Source organism: Eleutherodactylus coqui, chromosome 11, assembly GCF_035609145.1.
Source record: "Eleutherodactylus coqui strain aEleCoq1 chromosome 11, aEleCoq1.hap1, whole genome shotgun sequence".
In the NCBI taxonomy this organism is placed as follows: Eukaryota; Metazoa; Chordata; class Amphibia; order Anura; family Eleutherodactylidae; genus Eleutherodactylus; species Eleutherodactylus coqui.
Window position 1 is genome coordinate 76,995,393 of NC_089847.1, and position 24,708 is coordinate 77,020,100.

Here is a 24,708-nt window from a genome sequence, read left to right on the forward strand (position 1 = left end):
CGGTGGTTTCTTTCCTCCAACACAATGCCCACCCGTAGCTGCAAACCGAAATCCCACCGGACAATTACAGTATCAGCAGACTTCTCTATGGTGTCGCACTGGCAGCTTCTACTCCTCTCCCTCCACACGAGATAAAATAACTGCTTCACAGTGCCTCGGCCTATGGTGTGAGCTGAACCAAAGACTGCCCTGAACCGAATTGCTTTCACTGCTGCATTTTAGTCCATTGGCTTATGAGGTGTGCTGCTTAGAGACTGTTGCTCACTGAAATAATCACCCCTCTTAACGGTAATGCAGTCCCTCAGCTTATGAGTGATAAGAAAATTTTTTAATGAAGACCATTAAAAAAAGTCTTTAACAGTTGTACAACTTCTCCATTTTAATCAGTTACATGACATTAGCTCTACAGTTATAACAAACTAAAGTAATTACTTATTCTGAGAACCATTGCATGTACATATTGTGCTCTACTGTATTACTGTATTGATGGAGACTATTTATCAAATGTGTACCTGCGTCTTTGGACAGAAGTTCGCAACAATGTTCAGGAGGCGACCACAAAGAACGTCCCAAAGAAATAGAAAACCAAGAAGGCAAGATAGTTGTCTGCTGAGACACTGGAAGTAGCCCAAGAAAGAAGGAAAGCAAAAGGAAACAGATAAGCGGAGCTATGCCCAATTAAATGCACAATTCCAGAGGTAAGCCAGAAGGGATAAGGAACAATTTCTAAACAAGCAATGCATGGAAGTAGAAGACAGTAGAATAGGAAGGACAAAAAAAACCTCTTCCAGAAAATTAGAAACATAGGAGGTAAATTTCAGGCAAAAAATGGGCATGATCAAAAACAAAGGTGGCAAGCATCTAACAGAAGTGGAAGACATCAAGAGAAGGTGGCGAGAATTTACTGAAGATCTGTATAGGAAGGATAATATTGGGGATAGCTATGTCAGCGTGGTGAGTGAATTAGAACCAGACATCTTGAGGAGTGAGGTTGAATGGGCCTTAAGAAGCATTGCTAGTTTTCTCAGTACAATGTTACTAGACAACATAGCATACTCTCGTAGGTTACAGCACCTATTTGAAGCACGCAAGAACCCAACTGCGAGCCACACTCTAACCCAGCTCTCCCCCACAGGGGACATCTCCCTCCATATATATAAAACCACCTATGTCCATGGCAAACATTAACATAATCTCATGGAATGTGCAAGGAATGGGTACCCCTAGGAAGAGATCTATGATCTTCTCATACATTCGAAACCACAACCCACACATAATAGCTCTCCAAGAGACACACATGATCCCAGAGAAAACAGGACTGATATAGAAACCATGGATTCAGTGGTCCATGCACTCCACATACTCATCATATGCTAGAGGTGTCTCAATCCTGATCCATAAAAGACTAAGATGGGAACCGGGACGCACAGTTAGAGACTCGGAGGGCAGGTTTATTTTCATTCAGGCATGGATTGAATCCCTCCCCTATGTAATCATAGCTGTGTACCTTCCCCTGCCGGCCAATATCTCAATCCTCCACCAGGCAGCCCAATTCGCTTCCCAATACCCTAACGCCTCGGTAATATGCATGGGCGACTTAAACCTGGTGCTAGACACCCAAATGGATAGATTCAATGCCCCCCAAATTCATCCCACACAGAGCAACTCCTCACCCTTAGCCTTATTTATGCAGGAGGTGGGCTGGAGGGACGTCTGGAGAGCTAGGCGACCAACGCTTCGCGAATACTCATGCCACTGTCGGCAAAAACGCTCTCTCCAGAATAGACTGTCTCAGGAATGCCAGATTATGCACAGCAGTAACCCAAATCGAATACCTGCCCAGAGGGATCTCTGATCACTCCTCAATGCGCATAGAAATTACTACCCCGGACACACTCCCATAGGCACAACTGGCGCGTGCATCCCTTTTGTTTAAACCTGTTTGGCGCAAACGACAGGATTCCCGACCAACTAACCAGCTTCCTAGAGCTAAACCAGCCAGACGCCGACCCAGTGACACTCTGGGAAACATTAAAGGCCTTTCTACGGGGCACCCTAAAATCCTCCATATCCTACGTAAAAAGAGACTCCTCCAGGCTAGAACAAGACATGGCTTCCCAGTATGTGAGCCTAGAGGCGGCCTATGTAGCGGACCCAACCGAGGAACGCAGAAAGCAATGGTTGAGATAGGGGAGACAGTACCTAATACACCTACAAGAGAAAGCCCACAGAGCTTCTTTCTTTACAAAGCAACAATACTGCAAACTAGGCAATCAATCCAGTAGCTTACTGGCGCACTTGGTACAACAAAACCATCCTCCCCATCGATACTCCATATTGCCTCTGAAACAGGAGAGATCCTTCATGAAAAGAAACATATAGGGGAGCGCTTTCAACGCTTCTTTAGTGAGCTATACGCTACTGGATTCCGCGCCTCCCAATAAGAACTCGAAAACTACCTCTCAAATTTACCCTTCCCGACGCTCACCCCAGACCAGCAGGCTCTTATAGATGCCCCATTCTCAATGACAGAACTCTATGAAGCCCTACAAGAGATACCTAGTGGCAAAGCCCCCGGCCCGGACGGTTTACCAATAGAGATATACGCCAAATACTAGGAAACGCTTTTACCCACACTATTAGCAACCTACAACGCGGCGTACGCTAAAGGTTCACTCCCTCCATCCTTCTAGAAGGCCACGATTGTACTCATCTTGAAGCCATGAAAAGATGCACTAAACTGCAGCTCCTATAGACCCATTTCCCTCCTCAATTCAGATTACAAACACCTCACTAAAATGCTGGTTAGACGCCTCAAGAGTTATCCTAGATCTTATTCACCCGGACCAAACCAGATTTATGCTGGGAAAATCTACGACGGGTGCAGGTTATAACACAGATAGGTTCAGAAGGGGAGAGGAAATGGGCCCTGGCCTCTTTGGATGCCACTAAAGCCTTCGATTCCATCGAATGGCCTTTCCTACTTCAGGTATTAAAGAGATTCGGGTTCGGAGAAAAATTCACACACTGGATCACGCTAATCTGCAAAACACCCTTGGCTGCAATATCCGTTAACGGCACCTGCTCCCCGTAGTTTCCTTTGTACAGGGGCACGAGGCAGGGGTGCCCTCCATCCCTACTCCTCTTTGCCCTGGCAGTAGAACCACTGGCCATCTTACTTCGGACATGCCCGATTTATCGCGGAATAGAGATAGGGGATAGGGAGGATCGTGTGGCGTTATACGCTGATCTTATGCTCTTCATGTCCGATCCAATGATCTCCCTGCCCCGTGCTACGGAAATCATTAATGAATTTGGGACATTTTCAGGATTACATATAAACTGGACAAAATTTGTGCTAATGCCAGTCTCCACACAAAGTCCTTACGACAGCTAGATTCATTCTGTGGTCTACAAATATCAAACAATTTTAAATACTTGGGCATCCAGGTCACTAACACGACAAACTGGATTCTTGATCTGAATGTACTTCCCTTAATCGACCTCTACAGATCCAAATTTAAGACCTGGGGATCTCTCCCTCTGTCAGTGGCGGGTCGTATTAATTTGATCAAAATGATAGTCCTGCCCAAATGCCTCTATACTTGACAACACATCCCTGTGCCAGTCCCAAGGAAATTTTTCGGACCATGAATTCTCTTATGACCACCTTTATATGGGGAAGCTCCCGATCAAAACTCAAACTTTCCACCCTACAAAGACCCAAGAATGAGGCCAGGGCAGCACTCCCAGATTTGTTCCTATACCACCTAGCGGGTCAACTGGTGCATCTGAAACCCTGGCTAGGAGACAACCTGCTACCTAACTCGGAAGCACATCTAGCTCTAACCCTAAACATAACTAACCTTTGGCCGGTGCTAGAATTTCTCACCACAGTGGCGGGAGGAATGCTACCCATCCACAAACTGGTGGCACAAGTGTGGCGCCTGGCTAGGGAAGTGAACGGGTTTAACATAACAGCGGTTATGCCGCTGTGGAAAAACCCCGGGCTACGGGAGCTAACACTGCTACCCTATCTCGAAGCTTGGAAACAGCATGGCATAATAAACCTGGGGGACCTATATAACTCAAACACTTTTCTATCCTTCGAACAACTGCAAAACCAATTTCAAATACCTCGAAACCACTTCTATAAATTCCTGCAGATCCGACACGCGCTCCAGGCGCAATTCCCGCCAGCTAAAAGCAATATATCACATTATCCATTAATAGGCATACTAAGATGACAGGGCCCCAGAGGCCTCATTTCAACACTATACTCTAACAACCTCAAAAGCCGCTCGGGAGGTCCCTCCAGCCCTCTCCAAATGGAAGTCCCTAATTCCAACACTGACAGAAGAAACCTTCCACGAAGCCCTAGAATCCCCTCTATTGGTCTCCCCCACAGCAAACAAAATGACCCAACTTTATATAGTTCACCAATGCTACCTCACCCCGGCGAGGCTTCACAAGATGGGCAGAAATCCAATGCCACACTGTACCCGCTGCAATTGCACATACGCGGACTTTTTGCACATGAGTTGGGACTGCCCACAGATCCAGTCATACTGAAATGAAGTCAAACTTATTATCCACAATCCTGGAAGTCACGGTTCCCATCAACCCAGAAATTTGCCTCTCCGGCGTCCTTGACACAAAACACTGGCACCACAATAATAGGATCTTCTTACGGGAAGTGTTATTTCTTGCCAGAAAGGTTATCGCGCTACACTGGATGGACCCAAGAGGTCCAACTCTAACATTGTGGAGAAAGATCACCAACGCAACCATGGTATACAAAGCGCGAAAATGCTAAGATAAATTCCAAAAAGTATGGGGCCAGTGGTGCAACTCGTCGCTGATCCTCTTTCCTCGGCAACCGCTTACCCTAGCCATATCAATACTACAAAGGCGGTAACGTTAGCTTGAAGATATAAATTGATCACCCCCTATATGGATTCATCTCCTCAAACCCATCTCACCTCTATCCCTCACATATATATTCCAGAAGACGCTTCCCCACTACCTCTTTACTCCCCCACTCCTCCCCTCCTTTTCACTGATGAGTACTGTATGTAACTAATACTGTATAACTTATAGATGCTCGAAGCTAAACTTTATGAAAGTCCATGTACTGCAGATGCTGTGTTGTACTAGTTGTTACCTTGTCAATAAAACGAGTTAAAAAAAAAAAAAAAAAGCAGCATTGCTAATAACAAGGCAGCAGGAGATGATGGTATCCCAGTTGAACTGATGAACAATCTTTGATAAGCATATGATACATCTTTGATGGCTGAAAGCGAGGAGGAGCTGAGGAACCTTATTACCAAGGTGAAAGAAGAAAGAGCAAAAGCTGGGTTGCAGTTAAACATAAAAAAACAAAGATAATGGCAACCAGATTGATTGACAACTGGCAAGTAGAGGAAGAAAACGTTGAGGCAGTGACAGACCTCGTATTTTTAGGCACAAAGATAACTGCAGCCGTGGACTGCAGCCCAGAAATCAGAAGAGGTTTACTTCTTGGAAGGAGAGCAATGACCAATCTCAATAAAAGAGGTAAGAGCAGAGACATCACACTGACAACGAACGTCCGCATAGTTAAAGCAATGGTATTACCCGTAGTAACCTATGGATGTGAGAGCTGGACCATAAGGAAGGCTGAGCGATGGAAAATAGACACTTTTGTACTGTGGAGGAAAATGCTGAGTGCCTTGGACCGCAAGATGATCAAACCAGTCGTCCATACCTCAGGGAAATAAAGCCAGACTGCTCACTGGAGGGAGTGATATTAAAGGCAAAAGTGAAGTATTTAGACCACATAATGAGAAGACAGGATACGTTGGAGAAAATGCTGATGTTGGGGAAAGTGGAAGGCAAAAAGAAGAGGGGCCGACCAAGGGCAAGATGGATGGATGGATGGATGGATGGATGATCTCCTTCAGGTGATGAACTGGACCTTGGTGGAGTTGGGGGTGGCGACAGCCGACAGGAAGCTCTGACGTGTGCTGGTCCACAAGGTCACGAAGAATCGGAAGCGCCTGAACAAACAAACAAACATCTGCGTCTTGCTGGACACATCCATAGTTATTTGATTTATACAAATACAAAAGGCTCTTCAATAGAAACAGCAGGTGACTGTACTCTAACGTTTCTGAAATATCTGGAGATAAATACTTAAGTGTTAATATGAAAAAGGTTTATTATTGGCTGCATTTAACTATAATATTTTCATGATACCCCTTTATACATGATCTTTGTTAGGCCACACTCACACATTCATTTTCTTTAGCGTTTTTAACACTGTTTTCGACGCGGCGCTAAACAAGGTCAAACGCTACCATTGATTTCAATGGGGCATCTCAGACATGCTGCATTTTTCAATTGCTGTCTGTTCTATTTTCAAGTGTTAATGCGTTTAAAAATGTGATGAATTGCCCATTGAAACGAATGGGGTGCGTTGTCAGTGCTGCTTAAAATGCGGTAGAATGTGGTGACAGCATTTTTGACTTTTTCCAGTTCTGGCTTTATTAGCTTGCTGGGCTGCATTCATAACTGTGCTTAAAACGTAGTCAAACGCTGTCAAAAACACGTCAACACAGCTGAAAATGCAGTTACCACTGAATGAAAAAAAACACTGCGTTTTTACCAGCGCATGTGTGAGAGTGGCCTTAGTGAAATGAATAGAACTCCATTGTCTATCCTTTTTCAGTACAGTCCTTCCATTTTGTATGCTTCCGTCCGTCATGTTTTTGTACTTTCTTTTAACAAGATTCGCAGAAATATACTAAAGAATCAAAAGGACCTTGGTGGTTGGAACATTTTAAGGTCAGAGATTGGGAAAGCAGACTAATAGATCCAGGTCGTAGCGCCATGTTGTCATTTATACTAAAACAACTTCTTGTTTACCATTCCTGTACTCTTGTGTTCCGAGAATTTGATCAAATGTGATGTCATTTCTCCTGGAGACTGTTTGGCGATTTAGATGTTAATTTCGTCATCATGCATATTCAAGTTTGTGTTTATGTTTTAAGAGCCAATTGTAATAAATGAATTATAATAAAGTACCTCTATAAAACTGCTTGCTGTCAATTACCGTATTTTTCGCTTTATAAGACACCCCCCCCCCCAACCCCACCCGCAAAGAGGGGGGAAACTAAATCCCGGTCGCACAAACAAATTTGGGATCAGTTTACAGTTCTCTCCTCCCCACTGCCGCTGATTAATGGTGAGCGCCGGCAGGAACTGCTGCTTCCCCACCTCCAATTGGCTTCTTCCCTTCCTCCTACTGCACACAAGTGCCGCTGTGACAGAGGGTTACTGTGTTTCAGACCGCTGCTGCACCACCCGGCACTATCCCTAACTTGTTAAAGTCCTCATGTTACATGTCCATTTTGGTACAGATCTCCAAAACCAGCTGTGGATTTTCCACTGCAGAAAATCTACATCTGAACGTAGCCAAAGACATCCGTCTACAATAATAAAACCTCAGCTGTTAATCGTCCAAGAGATCAAACAGAAAATGAACCTGCATTCTCTGCAAGATTTCAGCCAGATCCTTTCTTTCAGGAACATACACAATTTACGGCAGACTGACAGTGTAGGCAATTTTGTCTACTTTTATCAGTCATTTTTATGTTTAGCATTAGGTCATTTTGTAAATGTAGTACACCAACACTTACCAGTCACAGATGGAAAAAAGATGCCAACAAGAACTGTAAATGAAGTTGTGATGTCTGCCAAGACATACAGATGAAGTTTACTCTTAGATCCCAAGACTTCTGAGGAATGGATGTTCGATTTTTCAAGAATGTCACTTTTTTCTAGGTAAGTGCTCCACAAATTATCTGTAAATTTCAATAAAGAAAAAAATGGTAAAATAATAGTCTATGTAACTAAGGAAATAAAGAAAACATGGAGATCAGCGTTGCTATGTCGATTAGCAGCAGTTGGAGTTTCAGGAGATAAGCAATGAGGTGCTTATAAGAATAGGTCTACTGCAGCATCTTGCACCATTTCCTATTGTTCGTAACTTTTGGTATACATATATTTCTCTCCACCCCCACTTTACTTTTCTTAAACTCTTAAAGGGTTATTTATGTTTCAACAGTTTTTATTGAATTAGTATATTAAAGTTGGAAACACTCTGCCGCATTTACCCCGTGCAAGGGGATAGATTTTAAGCTTTTCATTATGGAACACAGTTACCGTTTTTTTCTAATATATAAACTAAAAAACAGAACAAAACAAAACAGGGTTCATATTCAATTTGCATGTAATAGGGTTACATCAGGTTATTATATATACCTCACATATTTTTAGAGAGAAGCGAGGGGAGGGGGGGGGGGGTTGAACAGATCTCGATGTCTTCTACGCCCGGTCTATTGTTATTGTTATGGGGCTTAGTTAAATATCTGATTCACCTTTTTGATTCGTATAGAATCTTTTAAATCGAAGTCTTCCACTTATGCTCTCATGTAGTTATGTAAATTGGGGATATTAATGTACGCTATCCAGGGATACCATACTTTCTCAAATTGCAGGGTTTGATCTTGGCGAATGGCAATAAGTTTTTCATTTACAAAAATTCTATTTACACAAGTTATACAGGCTTCGACGGCAGTGTGGGCTTCCGCCATTGTTACGCTATTAAAATGCGGGCTACCATGGTAATATGCTGGAGTAATTTGAAAGAAGGGTTGCGTATCCCTGTGGGCTTATTTCCTAGTAGTAGGATAATGGGTCCAGTCCAAAGCTTATGCCCGTTACCGAGGCTATGAGGTGAGAGATCCTTTTCCAAAAGGCCTGTGCAATTGGACATGTCCACCATACATGTCGATGGGAGCCCGTGTCATTACATCCTCTAAAGCATAGACGAGAGACTTCCGGATATATGATACTCAGTCTCATGTACTAGATACGTGTGTAGCACCTTTAGAAAGGTCTCAGTTAATGAGACTTGCCAACTGTTCTCGCTTAGGGTCTCGCAACAATGGTGCCAATGGCCCAACGATAGGGTGGTGTTAAAGTCGGATTCCCACTGTAACATACATGGTAGTTTAGTATCCAATAGCGTGCTGTTTAACATAGCGTAAAAGTGGGATAGAGATGTGAAAGGCAAAATTTGCACATAGCCTCCATGCGATTCAATTCTATCTTTGTCGATGAAGTTAGCATTGAGGTCCAGAAGTGGAAGACTTGTAATTTTCTCCACCACTCTTGAGGTGGTAGACTATGGAGATTGGTAAAAGTAGACATCGAAATCAGTTTACCATGGATCAGAAAGTCATATAGGGAAGTCAGGTTGTTTGTTAGTTTTCCACCATGTGAATTGGGACTCTTCTAGCCCGGGTGGAAATTCAGGATTGTGGACTAGGTGTGTCAGTGGTGATGGTGTAGGGAGTGGGTTTAATTTAAATCTGGTCTGTCTCCATAGTAGTATGGAAATTGAAGGGGTATTTAGAGTAAAGTGAAACAAAGGAAATAACTCCTGTGCTCAGAGTGACCTGTGAGGTGCCGAATGTGATTATCTGAGAACGGACACGTGTATGTGTGGAAAAATGTCTGGAAGAACTGGCAGGAAGAACTGGTAGGTGTGTGGAACTTACACGTGTCCATTCTCAGGTAATCACATTCGGCACCTCACGGGTCACTCTGAGCGCATAAGTTACTTCCTTTGTTTCACTTTACTCAATATTGCCTCTGGGGGCATTGTCCCCCACTTCTCCTTGCATGCTCTCGCTTGATTTCTTCCAGGACAGGGTTCTCTTTTTGTCCGTGACTACCACAATTTCTCTGCACTCTATGTGCTTTTCACTATAAACTATCCCAGGTATACCTACCACTGGTCATCTACAAGAGGCACTGTCCAGTTCTCCAATTTCGCTTCGTTTAAAGGGTTACCACCACCTTAGCTATTTATGGCATATCCACAGGGTATGTACTTACCAGAATGAGGGTCCTCCAACTGTCACATTCAAGGGAATGATGCATAGATGCATAGTGATTACACTTGTACATTGTGCCTTCTACACTTCTTCCCACAGTAAATACAGAGGCACTATCTGGCCCACCCTCCCCAGTGGTACCTACTTTCCATGCACTACAATAGGGATGGGGCTGCACATCAACGGAGAGGGTGCAACTGTGCTTGGTGAGAAGATGGCTAGAAGGAGAGAGTCATTGGATCTTGGAAAAATCAAGCTATACAAAGCATTTGATGCTGCATAAAAGGTTGGTATCTAAAAATGAGAATGCTTGGTCTGGGTGAAAATGCGTTTAATTGGGTTAGTAACTGGCTCAGTTATAGCAAGCAGAGGGTGGTTATTAATGGTACATACTTTGATTGGGTGACCGCTCATTACCTAGACCTATATTTTTCTTGGAAACACTTCACACCCTCCTCTAAAATTATCTCAAGTGTCTCATCCTATTTAAGAATGGATAAAATGGTTAGACATATTTTCCTAATTTGTTGAAACTGAGTGCTATAGGCCGCAGAGAAGGTGAGTGCATCCCGATTTTGTCCTGAGTTAATGCGGAGTATCGCCTATTATTTAATCGGGCACGTTTCCTCCACACACACATAGGCAGCAGTGTCAGAGCAAGCCCTCTCGGCTCTGATGAGTTCCCCGTATGGAATGGCCCCTATGGTGGTTTGGGGGGGTGACAACCATCCACACTGAGAATTTCTATTTTCAGTTAAGGGTTTGCGCAAAATGGACGTGTTTATTTAGCCTGATACCTCCACACCCGTGAGTGTAAAGTCAAGAAAGGAAACTGATGCATCGTGGACAGTAGTGGTAAATGCTCAGGATTCTTCAGGTGCAACTAAGCATTTTGTGTAAGTCCATGTGAGTGTTTTGGATTCCGTTATGTTCCTTGGTGTAGAGATAGTTGCTAATAAAAGAGTTGGAATAGTGGAATTGAAACAAATGCGACGTAAGGGATTTCGGATTCTGGAACAGGGGACTCTGTTTCCCCAAGGTCTTAATCAATCCGATTTGATGTATATTTATTAGTTTATTATATTTACACACAAAAAATGTTTTGCCATATAATAGCATGCAGCTGCAAAGTATGCTGCTTATTGATGCATATCTATTTGTCACATAAACCGCATCTATTCATTTTTTCAGAAGAATTCACTGTCTGGAACCCAGTAGATTTGTAAATATTTTTTGCTTAAAACATAGCTTTTAATAAGAATACATTAAATCTAAAATTTGTACATATAGCACTATTCCAAAATAATTAACATACACACACTTAAGTATAACCAAATTCCCTTGACCTCTCGGTAATCCTATAGAGCTGTAGATATAGATTAGTCTAGATTCACTACCAGATACCTGGTTCTTTTTAACCATACATGGTATCCATGGTTTATGACTTTTAATAATGGTCTACTAGCCCCAGTAGTTCTCTTTCAAATAGTCGGTCAAGGGATAATTTTTCGGACTAGATTAGTCCTAGATTAGACTAATCTAGTCCGAAAAATTATCCCTTGACCGACTATTTGAAAGAGAACTACTGGGGCTAGTAGACCATTATTAAAAGTCATAAACCATGGATACCATGTATGGTTAAAAAGAACCAGGTATCTGGTAGTGAATCTAGACTAATCTATATCTACAGCTCTATAGGATTACCGAGAGGTCAAGGGAATTTGGTTATACTTAAGTGTGTGTATGTTAATTATTTTGGAATAGTGCTATATGTACAAATTTTAGATTTAATGTATTCTTATTAAAAGCTATGTTTTAAGCAAAAAATATTTACAAATCTACTGGGTTCCAGACAGTGAATTCTTCAGTGATAGTTGGAACCTACTGTCTCAGTGATTAATATTCATTTTTTCACACCTAAAACGAATGCAGTTCCAAAGTACTCTGTTTATGGATGCATTTACTCTATTTTGCCACATAAAACACATGTAATTTTTTCCCCCCTCTTTGCCATATAAAGCGCATGCAGTTGTAAAGTATTCTGCTTATTGATGCATTTACTTTCTATCATTACACAAATAAAGCAATACATGAATGCGGGTTATATATATATTCCACAAATGCTTTGTACTCTAGTAATATACAAACTCAGGTAGATGGGGGAATATTCACCACTAGGTGTCAGTAGTATCGAATGCGTGATCTGCAGGTATCATCAAACTGTGTGTCTGTCATCTGCAAGGCGTTTCTCTTGCCAATTAGAAGGAAGGAAGTGACGTTTGTATCATGCCAATGTTTTAGAGGCTTTTTAAACCCTTTTTGTTTGCTGTTCCATGAGCTTGGTATAAAGGCTATTTTCAGCTGAAACGCGTCACTTACATAGAATTTTCTTAAGCCGTCTGCTCATTTGCAATGTTTTTAAGGTGTCTGTGCACCTTAATGTGTTTAAAAAACATGAACTAGATTTTTTAGCCAGCATACATTGAACAGACCTTCTATTTTCATTTATTCTACCAACTGTTATGTTGTCTCCCATCCAAATACCAGTGACAACATTGTTGGTCCCATTTCCTGGTGCTTGGCTGAAAAACATTTGGTCTAACGGCACCCATTCCATGTACTGCCTTTGACACCTTTCGACAGTCATCTCCATTTGCAGTGGTGTTGTGAACAACAAAACTGGACTGCTACCGAATAGAGCTGGGTTGTTTTCAGCAACAAACCCAGGGACAATGACAGCTGCGCTATATGTTCAGGGCATCCTGTAGCCTCTAGCGTTTCTCTCAAGACAGGGCTTTCAAGAGGCATTTTCCAGCTGCATAATGCTCAGCAAAACACATTAAGAGTGTTACAGGGAAGTCTCCACAACATTGCCTCACTTCCATGACTGCCCGGTCGCCAGATTTATCCCCAATATAAAATGTATGGGATCATCTGGGACGCCAACTACAATAGCATACAAGTTTGCATCATAGAGAAGCTCAGTTACAGCAAATGTGGACCGATATGCTGTAGGATACTATACAGAATCTGTATGCCTCCATGCCTGCCCGTATCACATCTTGTATCCAAGCTAGAGGCAGTACAACAGGGTACTACAGCCTGTATTATTGTATCTAGTCACCATCAGAAGCTAGGAGTTTGACAGCTCTTACATGGAGGAATGCCTCTGTCACGCCCCTAGCTCCCGATTGGCTGTATTATTGGCTGGCTGAGATGATACCTTGGCTGAGCGCGCTGCCCAAGTGAAGCGATCCTCTTGTGAAGACACTGAGCTGCTCACCTGCATTGAGTACATGGCCCCAGGAACTGCAAGTGGAGTCCATCTCACAGCCAATGGGTGAAGTGCTGTGCTGCTTCTGCTCGGCTTTTAATTAGCTGTAGTCCTGTGGTCCGCTCCTCACTTGCTAAAGTGCCATGTGCTATGGCCGTCCATCTCGCCACCAATCGCTGAACTCCTCCGCTCCTCACTTGGTAAAGTGTACTGCTCCTCTGGTGGTCAGCTGCCCTGCCACTATGTACGGGTGCTGGGTAGCGGTTGCCCAGGGAAGATGGAAGGGGGATGCCTGCTCCGGGGACAGTGTTATCAGCAGCAGTGTCTGTTGATTTTTGCCTCGGCTGGAGGGTTAGTTTTCCTGTTAGGCTTAGATTATTACCTCTAAAGGCTTCCATGTTATAGCTGTAACATGGAAGCATGTAAAGCTAATGTAAGCTTAACAGCAAAACTAACCCTAACCCTCCAGGGCAGGCAAAAATAACTGCAAACGCTGCTAGGACCTTCAGGAATTCAGCCATCAGGAGCTAGGGGCGTGACAGGGGCATTCCTCCATGCAAGCTCTGTCAAACCTACAATAGTACCACTACAGCCTTCCTTCAAGTGTTGCGTTTTCCACAATAAATTATCCTTTTGCTCTGTTATTGTAATCACTTACTTATATCAGCATTACAAATCACACAAAGTTAAAGTATAACTTATATAAAAACACACACATTTTAGACCATAATTTGCTATTTTGTATGTCAGATGTCTGGCAAATTATTATACATATATCTCATTGTTTGCCACATAGTTTTTTATTCTATAATGATTGGGGGATTCCTAAATTATATAATAATTCCTGCACAGGGCACTATCTAACCGAAGGTGAGCCCTGCTGATATGCATCCACTCTAGTACTTATCCTACTGTAAGATTACAATATAAATGGTAAATGGCTATAACAGGAAAATACTTTAACATATTAAATTAAAAAATGTGTATATTTGTAAGATACTGAAACATAACTTTCTCTGGTCCTTTAGATCCTCCTCCACACGCAACATCTTAAATAAAAGGTAAAATATTACAAATAAGATACATAAAACAAAACATTTTAAAAATTGTATTCATTATACTCACTTGACAAAATGCCACTGGCTGCTCCAGGAATACCCGAAATTTCACTGATATTGTTAGAAAGAAAATAATCATCACATGAACCACTGGAAAAATTTGAAGACCCACAGAACAGCTCAGTCAGCTTTGTTGCCACTGTCACATTATTTATATTCATGGTCTTGGCACATAAATCAAAGTGGCCATTAGCAAGGGTCCGATTGCCCAGCAGACAAATTCTAAAAAGAGAAAAAAAGTGTAAAATAGAAAATTAGCCACATTGCAGACAATTTTAGATAAAAATGTAAAGATAAATAAAGTCTCCTAACTCATTAGTGACCATTAATATATATTTCTATGGTGGCTACTAACGGACCTTAAACCTCGGGCGTGAAAACACAGCCGATATATGGACATCTGAATAAGCCCTTATTCCTGTGCTTCCATGCAATTTACAAATTCTTCCTGGTCATGCATTAACCCTTTAGTGACGTGGCCTATTTTGGCCCCAAAGACGTGATTATTTTTCAGGCATTTTCACCTCTAGTTCTCTTAAGCTGTAACTTTATTTTTCCATCAACATACCCGCATGAGGGCTCATTTTTTGCATTGTGGGCTGCCGTTTGTATTGGTAGCATTTTTGGCTATATATAATGTATTGTATCACTTTTTTGGAGGGCAGGAAGAAAAAAATTTCTGGCATTTTTTACAGTGTTCTTTATGCAGCACAAATAATTGTTTCCTCCTTCCCCAATGTTGATCTAGAAGAAGGCAAAAAAACAATAGAATAAAAGCCAATTTTCTTAAATTTTAGTGGGGGAAAAGAAGTTCCTGTTACATTCAAAAAAAGGCATCCAGGCCCCTCTTAACCCCTTAATGACACCGCCTATTTTGGGCTGAAGGACGCAACAATTTTTGGCGGATTTTCTTCTCCATTTTTCAAAAGTCATAACTTTATCTTTCTGTCAATGCAGCCATATAAGGGCTTGTTTTTTGCGTGCCAAACTGTAGTTTTTATCGGCACATTGACTATTGTAAAAAAATTTTTTTATGATAGCAGGGAAAACGCATCAATTCTGCCATGGATTTTTTTTTTACAGCGTTAATAATGCAGCATAAATGACCCAATCCATTTTTTCTGCGGGTCGGTACGGTTACAACGATACCACAATTTTTACTTTTTTAGGTTATTCCACTTTTCTGCAATAAAAGCCCTTTTTTGGAAAAGCTTTTTTTTTCTAAATCGCTGCATTCAAAGTCCTGTAACTTTTATTTTTCTAACTACGGAGCTCTATGAGGGCTTATTTTTTTGCAAGAGGAGCTGTAGTTTTTATTGGTAAAATTTTGGGGTACATATGGCTTTTTATCATCACTTATTGCGTTTTTAAGGAGGCAAAATGCTAAAAATTGGCATTTTGCCTCAGGTTTTTAGTGTTTTTTTAAATGCTTTTTCCCCTGCACAGTCAAAAGCATGTGCAACGTATTGTACGCGTCTTTATGGACGCGACAAAACCCAAATATGTGGGGTTTTAATTTATTTTTTACGCCAATATGAGAAAAAAACAATAGTTTTTTTTTAACATTGTTTTTTATTCATTTTTCTTTTTTTTTTTTTTTTTTAACACTGTTTGTGTCCCTCTGGGGCACTTACAGCACAGCACTTATGATCAGTGTGATAAGGCATGGCAGGGCTACTGCCCTGCCTTATCGCTTATACAGCGATCACGGGCTATGGCAATACAGGACGGCGGTGTCTGGCGTCCTGTTGCCATAGCAACCAGCTGGGCTCTCTGCGATTATATCGCGAGAGCCCGGTGACATTACCGAGGGAGCGCGCTTCCTTTGTGAACCCCTCCCATGCCGCGATCTCCATAGATCACGGCAGGGAAGGGGTTAACAGCAGGGGGCGCATATCCGATATGACTGTCAGCCGCCTCCCGCTGCGGAATAGCGCGAGATCATAAGTGATCTCGCGCTATTCACAGGACGAAAGTTTACGCCCTGTTGCGGGAAGTACCCCACTGCCAGGACATAAACTTATGCCCTGGAGCGGAAATGGGTTAAACACTGTTAGTTCACCATTACCACATCCTTAAAGGGGTTGTCCCACGCCGAAACTGGTTTTTTTTTTTCCAATAGACCCCCCGTTCGGCGCGAGACAAACCCGATGCAGGCATAAAAAAAACAAACCGTCCAGTACTTAGGCGAATCCCCGCGCTCCGGCGACTTCTGACTTACCTTGTGAAGATGGCCGCCGGGATCTTCACCCTCAGTGGACCGCAGGTCTTCTGTGCGGTCCATTGCCGATTCCAGCCTCCTGATTGGCTGGAATCGGCACGTGACGGGGCGGAGCTACGAGGAGCCGCTCTCCGGCACGAGCGGCCCCATTCAGAAAAGAAGAAGACCGGACTGCGCAAGCGCGTCTAATCCGGCGATTAGACGCTGAAAATTAGACGGCACCATGGAGACGGGGACGCTAGCAACGGAACAGGTAAGTGAATAACTTCTGTATGGCTCATAATTAATGCACAATGTACATTACAAAGTGCATTAATATGGCCATACAGAAGTGTATACCCCCACTTTGTTTCGCGGGACAACCCCTTTAAGCAGAAAAGTTCCATAGTCTCACTGCTATTACAGTAAAGAACCATCTGCTATGTTGTGTAGAAACCTTTCCTCTAGACGTAGAGGATGCTCCCTTGTTACAGCTACAGTCCTTGGTAGATGTATATCTCTGTATTGTCCCATGATATATCTATACATAGTTACTGAAATGCCCTCAGAAGTCTTTTTCTAAACTAAACCACCCCAATTTTTATAACCTCAGATTTTTACTCCACCCATTCCAGCTCAAGCTCTGAAATGTCCTTGAGTACCGATGCCCAAAACTATACACATGTGCAGTCTGACTAGTAACTTGTGAAGAGGAAGAACAATGTTCTCGTCATGTGCCACTAGAACTCTTAATGTGTCCCATTATCCTATCCTATTTTCTTTGTCAGCAGCTGCCTGACACTGGTTGCTCCAATTAAGTTTACAGTTAACCAAAACCAAAACACCCCTGTTCTTCTCCATGTCATTTTTACAGTGTTTTATTAACCCCTTCCCGCTGCAGGGTGTATCCTGCAGCAGGAGCCGGCTGTCAGTCATAGCCAGCCCCCCGCTGCAACAGCGGGGGTGCATCGGAGATGCGCCTCCCACTGTTAGCCCCTTCCCTGCTGCAATCTATGTAGATCGCGGCATGGGAGGCGTTCACAGAGGGAGCGTGCTCCCTCTGATGTCACCGAGCTCTTGCGAAATAATCGCAGAGACCCTGGCTGGTTGCCATGGCAACAAGATGTCAGACACTGGCGTCCTGTATTGCCATAGCCTGTGATCGCTGTATAAGCGATAAGGCAGTAGCCCTGCCATGCCTTATTACAGCGATTATCAGTGCTGTGCTAAAAGTGCCCCAGAGGTACTAAAATGGTGTAAAAAAAAAAAAAAAAAAAAAGAATGAATTTTAAAAAAAGGAAAAAAAAGTTAAACAACCCCTTTTTATGCTCTCATATCAGCATATAAAAAGGAAAAAAAAAATTTAAACCCTACATATTTGGTTTTGTCGCGTCCGTAACGATGCGTACAATAAGTTGCACATGCTTTTGACTGCACGGAAAAAAGCGTAAAAAAAAAAACACTTAAAAACTACAGCTCGTCTCGCAAAAAATAAGCCCTCAGAGCTCCATACATAGAAAAATAAAAAAAGTTATTGGACTTTGAATGCAGCGATTTAAAGGAGTGAATTGCATACTGAAAATTTCTTTTTTCCCCGAGTCATCATGACGGCATACCTGGAGGTTGCACCTTGACCTTGTAGGGACAGGAAGCAAGAGACTTCAAAAGGCTCCTCCTGCCACCGAGGTGTCAAGATTGGAGATTTCCAACCCCCTCCAGGAAGAAAACTTTTTCCATATTTTATTGTAGATGGCTGATGTAACTGGTTTGCGGGACTGGCGTAGGGTTGCGGTTACTCTGGCAGAGAGACCTTGTCTCCTCAAAGTCTGTTCCTCAATATCCATGCTGTGAGGTTCAGCTTCTCTACATTGGGGCACAACACTGGGCCCTGCGTTAGGAGATCCGTCCTGGCTGGAAGGCGGATCGGTTCCGCAATGGCCAGTTTCAGTAGCAGGGGGAACCAGGCCCGTTTTTCCCAATACGGGGCGATTAGGATGAGGGTTATGTGACTTTGCTGGACCTTCTGCAACACCCTTGGGATCAGGGGAATAGGAGGAAATGCGTAGGCCAGGCTGATGTCCCAGCTCTGGGAGAAGGCGTCCATCCCCCCGGCCCTGCCCCTCGGACTGAGGGAGAAATAGGTGGGGCATTTAGTATTTTGACCGTTCGCACCAGAGGTCCACCTGTGGTCTGCCCCAAATGTCTATAATATGATGGAATTCCTCCTGATTCAGGGACCATTCCCCGGGATCTAGGCGTCTTCTGCTGAGATAGTCGGCTGTTAGGTTCTGGGACCCTTTGAGGGGAACTGCCGTCAGGGACTGCACCATGGCTTCGGCCCACCGAAAAATCCGGGCTGTCAGCTTCAGCAGGTGGAAATTCCTGGTGCCTCCCTGGTGGCGAATAAGGGAAACCGCGGTCATATTATCGGAGAAGATTTTTACGTGTTTCTTCCTTAAGGTGTCCTGAGTTCTGCGTAGTGCCTCCCAGATGCCCCTGAGCTCCCTAAAATTTGAGGTCTGATTTCTCGACCTCGGACCCTCTTCGCCCTGGAGCAGGCTCTGTCCCACTTGTGCTCCCCAGCCGAGTTGGCTCGTTTCGGTGACTACGCAGATGAAGGGCTCTGCCACCCACGGGGACTCTGCATTTAAGATGCGTGGTGACCGCCACCAGTGAGGGGACCGTGTGACTGATGGTGGTATCCAGGGAGGTTGTTGCCCAGGATGGCCCTCTGGAGCGTTCTTGAGTGTGCCTGGGCCCATGGAATAATTTTGATGCATGAAGTCATAAGGCCCAGGAGTCTCATCGCATCCCTGATTGTTATCTGTCTCTTCTGGCTGTATTTTTGTGCTGCCTGCCTAAGGCTTTCCTGCCTGAGTGGTGGCAAGGATAGGGTCTGCGACTGAGCATATCCGGACCCCCAGAAAGGTTTTGCTGGTCTCGGGGACGAGGCTAGATTTGTGGAAATTTATCACCCACCCAAGTCTCCGAAATAGGGAGATGACCCGAGCGGTATCCTCCCCGAGATCTTTTGGTGAAGACCCTATTAATAGAAAGTCATCCAGATAAGGGATGATGCTAACCAATGATACGCGAAGATGCGCCACCATCTCTGCCACTATTTTGTTAAAAAAAAAACTCTAGGTGCTGTGGATATACCGAATGGTAGGGACTGAAACTGGAAGTGGCACACACGGCCTCCTATTTTGATCGCAAATCGCAGGTACTTATGGTGTTTCAGGAGGATTGGGACGTGGTAGTACGCGTCCTACAGATCGACCGTGCTCATAAAGTCCCTCTTTTTTTTTTTACTAAGGTTACCGTGGACCTCACTGTCTCCATTTTTAACTTTTTATAGATAATGTATTTATTCAGGCCCTTCAGGTTGAGGATCATCCGGTGGCCGCCGCTTAGCTTCCAAATGAGAAAGAGGGGGGGAATAGAACCCCAAGCCCTGTTCAACGGTGATGAACAGGGTTACCACCCCCATCTGTAGCAGGTTTGCGATCCGATCTACCTCCTGAAAACATCCTGCAGGACGGGGGATTGGGTGGGGGCAATTTTAAAGTTGTTTGGGGGGGGGGGGGGGGCGGACCAAGAACTCTATCCTATACCCCTGGGATAACAGCTGGAGGACTCAGTATTACCCGTAATATGGCGCCATTCCTGTGTAAACCTCAATAGTTTACCCCCCACCCGGGAATCCTCTACGGGAGTAAGAGTTGATTCTATCTTATCCCTGCCACCCTTGGGGTAGGACCAGCGGCCTGTCTTCCCCCGGTAGAGTCTGAAGGATGGCTGCCGTCTGGGAAGGGGGGGGGGGGGTGTCCCGTCTGTTGCTTTCTTGATTTCCTCCTCGTCCGCACCGAAAATGTACTGCCCGTGAAACGGGATATTGCACAGTCTTCCCTTGGATGCAGCATCGGCCTTCCATGTCTTCAGCCACACTGCCCACCTAGCCATGTTAGGTAGAGCGGCGGTCCGGGCTGCAAGCCTTATCGATTCAGCGGAGGTGTCTGCCAAGAAACCCGTAGCCAGTTTCAGCAGGGGTATACACTCCTGTATTGCTTCCCTGGGAGCCCTCTATTTGACCTGGTCATCTAGCTCACCCAGCCAGAGAAACATTGACCTCGCAATGGAGGTAGCCGCTACGTTGGATTCTGAAGTGTAAGCTGCCTTCTGCCAGGTGCGCTTCATTAAGGCGTCCACCCTGTTATCCATAGGGTCTTTAGGATGCGACGAATCTTCAAATGGAAGGGCTGTCTTTTTGGCCATCCTGGCCACCTGTGCGTCCACCTTCGGAATATCCTCATAGACGCGCATGTCCTCCTCTGCAAAACAGAGCCTTTCCTTATATTCGCAGGGTAGGTAAAGATGCTTGTCCGCGCAGGCCCACTCGTCCGAAATTACTTTCTTTAGGGTGGTGTTAACTGGGAAGACAGTCCGGTTCCTTGGCCTAAGCCCCCCAAACATACCATCCTGCACGAATCTCGGCTCAACCACGTCCTCAACCTTCATGGTATCTCTGACTGCTCTTAAGTCATCGAGCTCACCCGATGAAAAGTAATTGTTTGTTTTTCTCTTTAGACTCAGGGGGGTGATCGAACAGTTCGCCCTCAGAAAATTCGCCCAGTGACCGTTCTGAATCAGAGCTGGTTAGCGGTGCCAAACTGGAACTTTTGGCGGCCCTTCTCTCCTGCTGGGCTGGAAATTTTCTGCCCAAGCCTCCAACTTATCAAAATCCATTTACAACTAACTACTTAACATCGTTTTGTATCATTTGCAAATAGTAATATTTTACTGTGCAAGCCTTCTACCAGTTCATTAATATATTAAAAAGAAAAAAAAAAGCCACTTCCAGTTCCGGCCCCATGGAGTGAACAGCATGGAAGAAATGCTCCGGCTCCTCTCCTCAGTAGTCACCCTTATTTAAAGCTGCTGCCAGCTCATCGTGCTGTAACCCACTCTGCTGACACTGCAGAACTTCGGGAGGCGGCGGGGAGTGAAAGCTGACAGCAGCGTCAACCTTACCGGCCACGCTACCGGCAGCTCTGACCGGGACCGCAGAAGATGGGGGACAGGTCCTGTAGAGGGCTCAGCAGAAACAGCCACAGCCGGGGATCAGATCAATAAGGCAGAGGGGGACCTCACTGTGCCCGCAGGCACCGCGTAAGTGCAGCCGTGGCACATACATAAGTGCCAGGTAGTAAGAAGCACATGTGCCCTTCCCCCCCCCCCCCTGCGGAGGCGGCTGCCATTTTAAAGCAGCATACTGCTAGAGAGAAGCCTGCATGGGGGCCAGTGGGTACAAGCCTGACCCTTTCATCAAGATAAAGGCACCATAATCTGTGCCCTTCAGATACAGTAGAACCCAGCGATCTTATGTGAAAGGAGGCTGATAAAAGGTGCATTTAAGATGGCTTACTAACTGAGAACTGCTGAAATCAGTGGCCTCTTTGCCATGTAATAGAACCCAATACCTTCCTCACATAATTGTCATCGTAAAAGAAAGACTGGCATATAGAATCGGAACAAGGAGAGAGGAGTGAGGGTATTAAATCAGCCACCTGTCAAATGATTAAGTGCTTCAAGATAAACGTTATCACATGGCCAAGTCTGAGCTGTACCACGTTAAAGCAAGATCTTAGACAATTCCATAAAAAGAGGAATAGACTATAAAAATCATAAAATTTAACCGACAGCATATTTTACATTCTTTTTTGACACTTGTGCAGCATTATTTAGCCGTATACAACTTGTTAAGTCACTGTATAGAGGAATTCGTAGTCAAGATGGGGCAATCTACAGCTAAGCAAACAGACACCTGCAAAAGCTACAGCTTTACCAGAGAAGGATGCTTCTCCCAAAAAAATCTCTCCCAAGAGACTTCTCCTGCGTCCCCTATGCCAGCAGATCACGTAAACTTAAAGGGGTTGTCCCGCGCCAAAACAGGTTTGCTTTTTTTTTTTCAATGGCCCCCCCGTTCGGCGCGAGACAAACCGGATGCAGGGGTTTAAGAAAAAAAACGGATAGTACTTAGCCGAATCCCCGCGCTCCGGTGACTTCTTACTTAGCTTGCGAAGATGGCCGCCGGGATCTTCACCCACGGTGGACCGCAGGTCTTCTCCCATGGTGCACCGTGGGCTCTGTGCGTTCCATTGCCGATGCCAGCCTCCTGATTGGCTGGAATCGGCACACGTGACGGGGCGGAGCTACGAGGAGCAGCTCTCCGGCGCGAGCGGCCCCATTCAGAAGGGAGAAGACCGGACTGCGCAAGCGTGTCTAATCGGGCGATTAGACGCTGAAATTAGACGGCTCCATGGAGACGAGGACGCTAGCAACAGAACAGATAAGTGAATAACTTCTGTATGGCTCATATTTAATGCACGATGTACATTACAAAGTGCATTAATATGGCCATACAGAAGTGTATAACCCCACTTGCTTTCGCGGGACAACCCCTTTAATGCAGGAAGCCACAGCCCTGGACTATAAGACCCTGGCAATTGACATAGCAAGGCTTATTGCCCCAGATATTCAAGTGACCTTGGCAAATACAGTAGCAACTCGCACATTATTGGAGTCCCTGAAACATATTAACAAAAAAAGGTGTGCGAGAACACAACTCCCATTATTCTTAGGATCGCACATAAGTGTAAAGTCGAAAGAGCTCATCGCCTGGGTCCAGATATGCGCTACGCAACTACTGCACATGCTACAAATTCCAGAATACAGCTGAGACCTACAATAGTAAAGTATTTTGACTACTCAGACAAAGCCTTAATTTTACGAAATTTCAAGAGCCGTAATAACTCGCTGGAGATTGAGGGACAGTCTTAATTTTTGCAGATTATTCAGCTGATATGCAGCGCAAAAAAGCAATTTCCCCAATTTGTTCAGAACTTTACAAGAAAAAACAAAAATTCGCACTACTGTACCCGGCGACATTAAAGATGTTCTGCATTAATGGGGACACTCTTATCTTTCATGACCCAGAAAAGGCGGAACAGGAACTAGCTTCTATGATAACTGGAGGCTCAAACAGGCGAGGGGGGAGGGGGACGGACCCTCCCTCCAATGGCAAGTGAAAGCAGCACCTGGAATGACACTCCAGGCCTCTCAGCCAAAACAAATGAATTGGCGGCACCAAAGGAACAGCGACGCAGGACCACTTCAGCGTCAGCTTCTTCCCCATGAGACCTTCTGTTTGTGAGTATGCAACATTACAACAGAGGCATTTTAGGCGTGATTGAGGACTGTTTTAGTACACTCGGTAATACTAAAATTACAATGGTTAATCTCTTAGGTTACAAAATGTAATTTGCTGGAGCGGAGAGGAAAAAAAAATTATATGCAATCAGAATGGAGGATTACTCAGTTTAGTTCCATATCGTGACCCACAAGGGAGCAAGGAAGCTAATGGAGAGATAAATTTAGGCACGGTTGCAAGTAAGCAGCTTTAACTAAATCCTGCTCTCATATGTTGCTCGCGAAGTGGAATTGAGGGAAGTCGATTCATGCACTCTTCCCGTGCGTCTATGCAAAGCATTTTACCCTAAGGGAGAAAGCATTTTATCCTTTTTTCTTGGTGTTGATTTAAAGGCTACCCTAGTGTTCGGCGCGTGAAGACAGACACTAAGTGCAGTAGGAAGGTTTTAGTTAAAAGGTTAAAGTTAAAGTTTTGTTACAAAGTGGTGGGTGGAGATTTTAACAGTGATCAAAGCAGTGAAGACAGACGTAACCAGGGTATTTGGGGTGGCAGCGTTAGATACAAAGACTACAATTTACAAAACTTTGTACATGCCTCCAGACCTAGAAATGTATGGCAGGAGCTTAGTCCAGAGGGACGGGAATTTACACATTTTTTACATGCCTACAATTCATGGTCCAGAATAGATTACATGCATTTGATACCAAGAACACTTAAAATCTCTATAGGAGATAAATTCCTGATCATGCTCCAGTGGTTTTGTCCCTGAGCGAGAGGATCCCGAGAGGTTCTGACTATATATGGAGATTAACAGCATATTTGAGGACGAGACTTCGTTTTTTGCTAGAGGATTGGTGGCTAGAATATATGTTTGATAATGAAGAACATTCTAATAACCCCCAGTTGTTATGAGACGCCCGCCAAAGCCGTAATCCGAGGCAAGATAATTGCTTATGTGATAT

General features: G+C 44.2%; 1 protein-coding gene across 1 annotated transcript in view; it reads right to left on the reverse strand.

The window, feature by feature from the left end:
- Window positions 1-24,708, reverse strand: part of SLC12A4 (solute carrier family 12 member 4) — a 246,864-nt gene that overhangs the window by 64,554 nt on the left and 157,602 nt on the right. The window contains exons 8-9 of the mRNA XM_066582693.1: window positions 14,344-14,558; window positions 7,680-7,844 (exon numbers count right to left, since the gene is read on the reverse strand). Of these exons, the coding sequence (XP_066438790.1) occupies window positions 7,680-7,844; window positions 14,344-14,558 (380 nt within the window). The remainder of the gene's footprint in view (window positions 1-7,679; window positions 7,845-14,343; window positions 14,559-24,708) is intronic.